This window comes from Festucalex cinctus, chromosome 3, assembly GCF_051991245.1.
Source record: "Festucalex cinctus isolate MCC-2025b chromosome 3, RoL_Fcin_1.0, whole genome shotgun sequence".
Classification (NCBI taxonomy): domain Eukaryota; kingdom Metazoa; phylum Chordata; class Actinopteri; order Syngnathiformes; family Syngnathidae; genus Festucalex; species Festucalex cinctus.
Window position 1 is genome coordinate 10,469,222 of NC_135413.1, and position 10,953 is coordinate 10,480,174.

General features: G+C 43.4%; 1 protein-coding gene across 1 annotated transcript; it reads right to left on the reverse strand.

The window, feature by feature from the left end:
* Positions 1-5,738: 5,738 nt before the first annotated feature.
* Positions 5,739-10,740, reverse strand: tmem253 (transmembrane protein 253). Its single transcript, XM_077517952.1, has 6 exons — positions 10,603-10,740; positions 9,702-9,812; positions 9,569-9,625; positions 6,187-6,297; positions 5,924-6,076; positions 5,739-5,849 (listed from the first exon to the last, which is right to left on the reverse strand). The coding sequence occupies exons 1-6, from the start codon at positions 10,738-10,740 to the stop codon at positions 5,799-5,801; spliced, it is 621 nt and encodes a 206-aa protein (XP_077374078.1). The 3' UTR covers positions 5,739-5,798.
* Positions 10,741-10,953: the final 213 nt, after the last annotated feature.

Genomic DNA, 10,953 nt, shown 5'->3' on the forward strand with positions numbered 1-10,953 from the left:
ACTTGCTCTATAAAAGTAACATTTACTGACCAGCACAATGTTTTTTCTTCATTTCTTTTAGTGTTTCTGAAAGCCAAGATGTTGCACTTTGGAATGACCTTACGACTGTTTCATGCTTTTTATTTGAGTTTGATCTACAAAATAAAACGTCTGAGTGAGTCGTCGTCCAAGAGTAGTGATTCCATACTTTTTGCTAGGGGTAGTAGCTCTGGGTGGGTGGCTCTTGTAGTCCACCCATCTGTCGTAAGAGCGACACACTGAATCTTAAAGTCCCTGAATAACGCCATTCTTTGTTTCGTTGTAGAGAGCAGGAAAAAACAGCTTGAGAAAAATCTGCCTGTGATGGCATTCCATATCTTGGCTCCAGTTTTGTTACTAACCTCTTAAATCCCGTGCCTTCTAATGCAGAAAACGGCCGCAAATCAGTCGCTATGTATTCGGCGATGTATCTTATTTCTTGAGCCCTTGCGCTGTTGTGACTAGGCATCGTTGTCGAAAATTACTCTTGTAGAGGTTTTTTTTTTTTTGTCCAGACGGGACTTCCTTACTTGGTTCCTGGTACTTTTGTGGGTGACAAACTGCCAAATGACTGCATGTTGCTTGTATTCCCCGATGTGTTCCGTATTTGAGCGTGGCAGTACTTACACACTGCGAGCCGTCGGTCCGTGACTTTTTTCCCTTTGTCATTTGTAGAAACGGAGAAACCAAAGTGCTTCCATGCATCTGATTTAAAAGTTCGCAGAGCATTTGTAATCTCAATTGCTGGGTTTTCTTCTAAAGCCGTCTCAGTAGGTTTGCCACTCTCTGCCATCTTGAATCACCATGGGCTAAGTAGTTCATATATTGCCGTGTTCGTCAGAAGCAGGCAGAAAGTAATGTTTTTGAACGGAGATGAGCCACTTTTAATATCGCAAACATGACAACGACGATATTGTGTCAATTTTGATAACATGATATCGCTAATATTGTTACATCCCTAGTGGAGACTAGAGTGATAAGAGAAACGCTTTTCTTCACCAAGATATGAGCATAAATGGTTTTACAAAGGATGTGTTTGAAAGTTCCCAAAGATGACCATATGATTAAGTCAAGTCAAGTTATCTTTATTTATATAGCGCTTTCAAACAGCCTTAGACAAATATTTAATCATGCTGGTTATCACGCGTACACAAGGCCGCTCACCTGTTTTCTGGGTTTGGTCACTTTTTCAAGTTCTGCATAAAGTGGACTGAAAGCAGAAAAAAAATGGCAGGGACAACAATTTAAAGATCCTTAACTTTATTTACATAATACTTTAACAACAATCACAAGATGCAGTACATAAAACATGAAAAACAAGACAGTGGATGTGGGGATAGGGATCCGTACCAGCCTGCAAATAGCAAAAATATGCGAATAATTGATTCCAATTATAATTGCATCCATAACCTCGACATCTCCCATTGTGTGCAGTCTCATCTCAGACCTAAAATGTTGCATCACTCCCATCTGTTGGTGATTATGCTTCATAACCAGTCTTCCCTGAGCTGAGAATACATAAGAAAGCAGCATCATACGGAGCCCCTAAGGTGACATGGTAGAAAAAAACAAAAAAAATTGCATTCTAACGCAAACTTTTTTGCGAGGGCACGCAATCTTTGCGTTCCCAAGGCGTTCCCAGGCCAGCCGAGAGACATAGTCTCTCCAGCGTGTCCCGGGTCGTCCCCGGGGCCTCCCGCCAGTGGGACATGCCCGGAACACCTCTCCAGGGAGGCGTCCAGGAGGCATCCGAACCAGATGCCCGAGCCACCTCAGCTGGCTCCTCTCAATGCGGAGGAGCAGCGGCTCGACTCTGAGTCTCTCCCGGCTGACCGAGCTTCTCACCCTATCTGTAAGGGAGAGCCCGGACACCCTGCAGAGGAAACTCATTCCGGCCGCTTGTATCCGGGATCTTGTTCTTTCGGTCACAACCCACAGCTCGTGACCATAGGTGAGGGTAAGAACGTAGGTAAATCTAGAGATTCCCCTTTTGGCTCAGCTCTTTCTTCACCACAACGAACCGATACAGAGTCCGCATCACTGCGGACGCTGCACCGATCCGCCTGTCGATCTCCCGCTCCATCCTGCCCTCACTCGTGAACAAGACCCCAAGATACCTGAACTCCTCCACTTGAGGCAGGATCTCATCCCCGACCCAAAGACAGCACTCCACCCTTTTCCGACTGAGGACCATGGTCTCGGATTTGGAGGTGCTGATCCTCATCACAACTGCTTCACACTCAGTTGCGAACCGCTCCATTGAGAGTTGGAGATCACGGCTGGATGAAGCCAACAGCACCATATCATCTGCAAAAAGCAGAGATGAAATGCTGAGGCCACCGAACCAGACCCCCTCGACGCCTCGGCTGCGCCTACAAATTCTGTCCATAAAAGTTATATATATACACACAATTGTAATCTGACGTTCTATTTGATTTTCATGTGTCCCCTTTGTTCAGTTCGTTCTTGTCTGGGTTACGTCTGAATCAGACTACAAGATATCAGACCAGTTTATGGCTTTTCGGGAGCGACAAACTCTTTGTAGTGTGCATAATCCACGATCAACGATTTAGCATTGGCGAAGCCCATTGTCAGCAAAAATGAAAGTCTAGCATGTTGAACTTTGGGGATATCTTCCATGTTGTCTTGTGAACGCTGGCTGCAGAACGCAGTTTAAGACGTGGCACAATGTGGGGTGGACCTAAACGTTTGATTCCGCTCACATGGATTCTGGAACCCTTAAGCACATTCTCTGTTTTTTTGTTTTGTTATTGATCATCGTAAATTACAAACTCTCAACTTATCCACCTCCTACATACCACATTTGAAGTCAATCGGATGAAACATCTATGACAAGGGTGCAAAAGTATGAGCCCAATAAATGTGCAAAAACGGGCCGGGGGGGGGGATCATTGCTCACTTACTGTTCACTTCAGCATACGGCTGCAATTGACTTTTTTTTGTACGTCTCAGACACATGTCTGAATTTTCGTAGGCCCAGGTCAAACATACCGCTTTTTGTTTTTCCACTGTAGGGGACGCTACAGTACAAATTTTTATGTGACTGACAACTATCAAAAGTTTCACCAGGCCCGATGATTGTGCAAAGTTTGGCAAGTTTTCGTGTATTTTTATGTCACCAAAAAATGTGATTAATCAGCAGAGTAATAGGGTTCAGCAATTGAAATCTTCCACGAGCTGTCTTGACTCAATACCATCTGGCTTTTTCAAAACCACTGTGAAATCTGTTCAGATCGATTTACAACAAATAATTAATTGCACACTTCAATCAGGTGAGCTTCCTAAATGTCTGAAAGTAGCCGCCGTGAAGCCCATTCTAAAAAAAAGAGAACACTGGATGTCTCCCTGCTAGCAAATTATAGACCAATCGCAAACCTTCCCTTCGTAACGAAATAGTTGAAAAAGTGGTTTTTAATCAACTCAGCAATTTTTTGAGCTTAAACGGACTTTTGGTCAGGTTTCCGACCTCATCACAGTACAGAAACAGCTCTGATTAAAGTACTGAATGATATAAGATTGAGCACTGATGCAGGGAAGGTATCGGTGCTCGTCTTGTTGGACCTCAGTGCAGCATTTTGATTGATTGATTGATTTATTTATTTGTTCATTTTTCCTTTCGGACAACATTGTTAACAATCAAACATTACATCATACAATTTTGACATACAATAACCGAAAAGAAAAAGGGCTGGCAGGAAGAAGCATAAAGCTTATAGGTTCCCGCCCCCATACTAAACTAGGACGCACAAAATCAAATAAAAATAATAAAAGTCAGCAGAGATGATAAAATTTCACTCAGATTATCAAGTCCATGAAATTAGAAATCCAGTTGATTGCATTCGGAGACAATTGATTCAAGCAGATGGATTTTTGAAAGTTCACTCAGTTCATCAAGTCCAAATAGCAGGTTGTCGAGTTGATTACATTCGGAGACTTTTGATTCAGGCAAATGGATTATTGAAAGTCAATCGGATCCTCTTCACCAGTGATTTGTTCGTTTGTAGATCATGACAAAAGATTCTTTCCAGTAGTTTGTTGATCACTTGTTGATTCATACCATGTGGATTATCACAGTCCAGCAGCTTTAGATAACTGGGCATAGTGAAGACCATGTGTCCGACACCTCCTTCAGTCCGATCCGTCTTCATCACGATTTTGGTTCATCGCGACCTTTTTCTCCAGTTCAAGCAACCTTGTGGCCATGTCTCTCCTCATTCCGTTCATGGCAAGGTTGAGTGCTGCAATGTCGTTTTTCACCAGAGAAGTTTCATCAACGGCCTTAGTTCGGCCGGCTTGCACGCCAGTGATGGCTCTCATAGTGGCCTCAGCCATTTCCTCTGCAATCTTCTGGCGATCAGACATTTGACACGATTGATCATAATATACTGTTGGACAGGCTGGAAACTTGGGTGGGGTTAAATGGAACAGTCCTTAAATGGTTCAGGTCCTACTTGGAGGAAAGGAGTTACTTTGTGACCATTGGAAATTTTGAATACGATCGAAAGGCCATGACATGTGGGGTCCCTCAAGGGTCAGTCCTTGGACCCCTGTTGTTCAGTCTGTATATGTTACCTTTGGGTCAAATGCTTCAAAACGCCGATGTTGACTATCATAGTTATGCAGATGACACACAACTGTATTTATCAATGTCCCCAAATGACAGCAGTTCTATTAACGTATTGTGTCATTCGCTAGAGCAAATTAACAACTGGATGAACCAAAATTTCCTTCAGCTAAACGAAAACAAAACGGAGCTCATTGTTTTCGGCAACAAATAAAAGAGGATTGCTGTTAAAAACAGCTTGAGTCACTGTCTTTAGAAACTAAAGACCAAGTTTGAAATCTTGGGGTACTAATAGACTCAGATCTGACCTTCAGCAATCATATTGAATTCATCACTAAAACAGCCTTTTACCAGCTGAAAAACATATCCAGACTGAAGGACTGCATGCTTCAAGCAGACCAAGAGAAGCTTATCCATGCTTTTATCTCCAGCAGACTAGATTACTGTAACGGTCTTCTGACTGGACTCTCTCAAAAGAACATGAGACAATGACTTGGGCCAACTAGTGGAACTCAGAGTTCGAAGCAAACGTGGTGAAGCTGCATTTAGCTATTATGCTGCACACAGAGGGAATAGGCTGCAAACAGAAGTGAAGTCAGCCCCGAGTGTAAATGCTTTTAAATCCAGGTTAAAAACTTTGCTTTTTTTCTTATACCTTTGATTAGGGACTTTTAAACCGCTTTAATTAAGTTTTTTTTCTCCCTTACTTTTCAATTATTTTTATTATTATTTTAAACTTCGCTAAATGTTTTCAAAATTTGCTGAATGTTTTAATATTGACAATGTATGTTTTTTGTTTGTTTTTTACTCAATTTTGTAACCTACTTTTATTTTCTCTTCTTCCTCTGAATGTTAACTACTGTTTGTTGATGCTTATGTGTTGTCTTTCCTTGTGTAAAGCACATTGAGTTTCCTTGTGTATGAAATGTGCTCTACAAATAAACTTGCCTTGCCGATGGAGAGTTCATGTTGTGGCAGTCCTCAATTAGAAGGTAAAAGGTGCGAGTTTGTTGTCGATTTAAATTTTGTTTGAGATTTATTGCAATTATGATGGAAAGACATTATAAAGGTGAATTGTGATATACTCTCTAGAAAGTAGTCTAGATGAGAGAGAGAGAGAGAGAGAGAGAGAGAGAGAGAGAGAGAGAGAGAGAGAGAGAGAGAGAGAGAGAGAGAGAGAGAGAGAGAGAGAGAGTCATACTGAGTCCACATTCTCGAGTAAAGGGCCGTGGTCGTCATCTGGCTCCTGTTACATACACAACAGTGAGTAATGTTTAGCTTGGACTAGTCTGGAAGTGAGTGACACAAGCAGCAACTCACCTGCGTGACGCGGTCGTATCCACGAACGTGGACTGTAGCACTACCGTAGCGCCGGAGGCCTCTCAATGACAATAAGACAATATAGAGAGACAGTAGCAGGCACAGCAAAGTGAACGCTATGGCGCTGCCCTTAGCCACATACGAGCCAACGAGCTGTGACGAGGAAGCAGTACCGACTCATACGTTTGTCGACTTTTAAAATACCGGTGCAGCATGGATGGATGGTATCATAATGTAATACCTAAATACATAAATTAACTCACCTGTTTTCTTGTATTAAGTGCATGAGGCAGTTGAGATGAGAGGCAGTAGGCTAAGAGCAGGGAGAAACCAACCAGAAGGCTGAGGAGGTGAACACCCATAAGGATGATGATCTGTAAAGAGCAAGGTTATCATAGTTAATTAAAACTCATTTGCTCTCAAAAACATGTAAAAATGTTCTATTTTAAATATTGCCATGGTCCCAAAAACGTATGTATACGTTTTATGTATTTTTATGCTAGAGCATACAGAAGGCTTTGATGCAGCCTCTGAAGAGGTCGCTTAAAGCAATGGTAGATATTACAAAAAGCGACCAGCAGGTGGCAGCAGAGTATAAGAGATCAACCAGGGTCATGTTGCAAAAAAAGCTCTTTCCCCAGTGTTTTAAACAGATTTGTGATTAATGTTTAAACTAAGCTATATTCTAACTAGGGATCTTCCGATCCAATCACGTAATCAGAAATCGGGCTCGATCATGTCGTTGCTGACTCGATCGGTATTGGACGTTGTCTCCCGATCAGGCCTGGGATAAATTTACGAGGTTATTTCATTTTATTATTATTTTTTATAACTTTTTTTTTAAATTAAATCTGGAGTTGGGCGTTGCCACAGTGACACTTCATTTTTCCACACAGTGCGTGCGGCATGGCGTCATTCTACTACGATTAATGCCATCGAGCGGCGGGGCTAAACAAGGAAATGCCGCAGAGGTATTTGGAAGAAGTAGTACTATGTTACCTTTAATGTGGAAAGCGGTTAGCCCATCAGTTTGTGTTAAGTAGCATGCTTTGTAACAGCTACAGTATGTTCTCAAAAATAAAACTCATGAAAAATTAATATTGTGTACTGGTTAATAATAGCCTTTTGAGAAACTCATTGATGTGCCAATAGCGTGGGTTTAACGGTTAAATGGTTGTTGGGGTAGTTTTGTTAAAACAAACAAACAAACAAACAAACACAACTTTATAAAATGCCAAGGTATCGGATCGGGACTCTGAATCGGCCGATCTCAAAATGAGGTGACTGTGACTCGGGTCCAAGAAAGTGTGACCGGGACATCCCTAATTATAATGCTAACTGCTGCAAAACAGAAACGGATAGAAATATACTTTGTTTTCCTGATAAAAGCAGAGACTAATCTTATTTTATTTATTTTTTAGGTAGGTTCCATGTTTTTATAGCAGTAGAACACAATATTCTGTGAGCCTTGCAAACTCAGTCAAGATCCAGTAAAACAGCCAGGCACGACGAAGGCGATTGCTTCCGTGAAAATGGCTTGGAGTGAACGAGTTACAGAAAACTGAGAAATTTACCTAAACTGAAATGAATAATTGTTAATAAAATAAAATGAAAACAAGAGTGCTTTTAACAAAAATGGTAATATTACATCCCAGTCTAGAGGGCCTGGGCCTGTGTCCAAATTCACAAGGGTGGGGCCTCTGAAGGCCAAATTTGTCGGCTGCATGACGTCACTTCCGGAACGACTCGTCAACACGCACAGACTTAAGGCCTCAGTATGCTTCTGCGACGGGCTCGCACGGGGGGGTTACGGCGTTGCTCCGCTCGTGCGTTTGCCTTCCGACTTGTGCGCAATACACATCAGTGTCTGCTGGAGTTTCACACCAAGTCCCGCTGTCGCTATGGCTGGGCCGCCACAGAGTGGCGATTCCTCTGCATTTTATGACGGATTCAGGAAGTTCAATTTAATTCAGAAACACGAAACAAAGCCGGGGGGAGAGTAAGTTCATCACCGTGGCAATTAATTATTGCCAATTTGCACCGGTGTCGGCCGTAAACTCGCCAAAACACAACAGCCGTGCGCTTAGCGAACACAGTTTTTTATTTTTTGTTATTGTTGTTTTCCGCCTCTCGTCCCAGGCACATATCCACATGCACAGCCGTGGTCTCCGAGCAGGGAAGTCGATTTGCGCCGCCAGTTGCCTTCACGGAAACTATCTGGGCGGGGGGCGGGGAGAGAGAGAGAGAAAAAAAAAAGAAAAAACGCCATCGAATGGACCAAACAGAAGCGAGCGACGCCCCGCCATCGACGTGCGTCCAAGGATTGGCGACGTGTGCACGTCGGCCGGCCACGAGCGACGCAGCACTTAAAATTCATGGCTCGCGTCGATCATGTGATCGACGGCGCTCATCGACGCGAGAGCAAACGTGGAGGCATAAATTAGGCTTTAGGCTTAAAGCGTCGCTCGCTTCTGATTGGTCCGTTCGATGGCGTTTTTTCTTTTTTTTCTCTCTCTCTCTCCCCGCCGCCCGCCCAGATAGTTTCAGTGAAGGCAACTGGCGGCGCAAATCGACTTCCCTGCTCGGAGACGACGGCTGTGCATGTGGATATGTGCCTGGGACGAGAGGCGGAAAACAACAATAAAAAAAAAATAAAAAACTGTGTTCGCAAAGCGCACGGCTGTTGTGTTTTGGCGAGTTTACGGCCGACACCGGTGCAAATTGGCAATAATTAATTGCCACGGTGATGAACTTACTCTCCCCCCGGCTTTGTTTCGTGTTTCTGAATTAAATTGAACTTCCTGAATCCGTCATAAAATGCAGAGGAATCGCCACTCTGTGGCGGCCCAGCCATAGCGACAGCGGGACTTGGTGTGAAACTCCAGCAGACACCGATGTGTATTGCGCACAAGTCGGAAGGCAAACGCACGAGCGGAGCTCCAACGTGACGCCTCGACGCGAGCCTCTCGCAGAAGCATACTGAGGCCTTTACACATGAATGGCGTGTCAGTCAACGCACTACCGACAAGCAACATTGAAAATCCATTCATATGTAAATCAGTGCGTGCTGTCGCGTCGTGGCGGAAGTGACGTCATGTAGCCGACAAATTCGGCCTCAGGAGGACCCAGCCTTGTGAATTTGGACACAAGCTGGGACACAACACGTGTGGACTCTCCCCAGTCTTCCCACCTTCAGTACGGCCAGCCACAGCATAGGTCTCAGTTCAAAATGAGCAGTTTATTGTCTTCAGGAGGAGAAAATGGCCAACATACACACCTTAAGTACCCTACCTTCCCTAACTGGAAACAAAAGAGAAAACGAAAATGGGGCTGTATTCGCATAGCTTTGACTACGGTTCCGGTCTGCGACATGTACGTGGGCCGCGTTCCAATACTTGTGCTTCCGACTTTGTGCCTCTCGATTGCGCGTTGCCGTCACGGGTGCGAGTGTGTAGTGTATGGAGTTAAGCGAGCACGTGGGTGGGGGCGGAGGGGCTCAAAGCTGATGTGCAAAAACACAAAGTCCTGCCTCTTCCGCGGCATATACCCAATTTGAAGTACTGTATACAGTTATGAACGTGGTCACGAAACTATGGTTATTGAAGTTGTAAATCAATGTAGCACTCTATATAATTCAACACTTGCCTTGAGTTTATTGGCCTTCCTCTGGATATCTATTGCCACACATCCCGCAGCCATAAACTGTAACAGCAGCAAAAAACAACAACTGGTTCATCAACTTGTTTAACACAGTTCGCATGATGTGACGCCGACTCACGAGGAGGCTGGACCACACCGGCATCGTCATGGCGACGGAGCAGTCGTAGCTCACGCATGAGTGACACACGGTGGTCAGCACGCAGATTGCGCCGCTCAAGAACTGCACCACCTGAGTGCAAACACCAAGCTTCATCATGTGCAACAAATAAGGTGCATCAACTGTAAACAAGCTGTAACCCTCGTTTTGATCACATGATATGGTTATTTAATTGGTGGGCTGAATAACAACAACTACATTCAATTTAGCTCAACTTGCTTCATAGCAAGCACTGGTTTTGCAAATAGTGAAGAATCCAAAGGCAGTTTCAAGCTTTTTAATGTTATCGCATGTTGGAGTTCACTGTCACACTAAAAAATAATAATAATAAAAAAAAGAATTACACATTAAGTTTTTCAAACTACAAATAATGTTGCCTTAATACCTGCTATCTTAATATAGTATAATGGAAAACACCGTTGACATGCTAACAATTAGCCTCAATCGTCAAGGTATTAGAACTCTTTACGAAATGGATAAGAATACAATACTGCAGGCATATATTTTAGCTTACATGAAATCAAGTCACTTAGTCTTATAAGAAGAAAAAGTATTATATTTCTTCGTTTGTGTCCCCGTGACTATATATTGTACTTACTCCCGGTGGCCAAGGTGGGCACACCAGAAGCAGCCCAATGAATTGAAATGTAGCATTATAACATGATGCAAAAAACGTTTCATTTTTTGCAGTCAATTTCATGTTGTTATTAGTCTGTTTTTATAAAGTATAATAATATAGAAAGCTACTGTTCCTTATTGAAAAAAAATCAGTCAAACTATTACTTAACCTGAAAGGTGAACTGTGGCACAACGAAGGTTAGGGAGTTTGGACCTCTTTCACAACCTATAACAAACGACTCACCCCGCTGACCAGCAGCCTGGTGTTGACCACCGAAGAGAACCAGCGATGAATCCGGGCGTGGTGCAGGTCCTCCTGCTCAGCGGGCCTCGTTTGTGGCCGTTCTTTGAAGTACACCTGGTACAGACCCTCCTGGAACATGTTCTCACTCATCTGTTATGCAAATCACATACACCAAGACCATGTCCGCTGTCTATTAAGCTTTTCAACATGAAATCCATCCAAGCGCAAAAGCTCAAGCATTCAAACGTTTCTGTCGTCGTTTTTAGTTCAGGTCAGTGGCAGTTGCTCCCGTTCTGCCACCCAGAAGTAGCCTAAAATTAATAGATTTTCATACTGATGAATGCATACCTT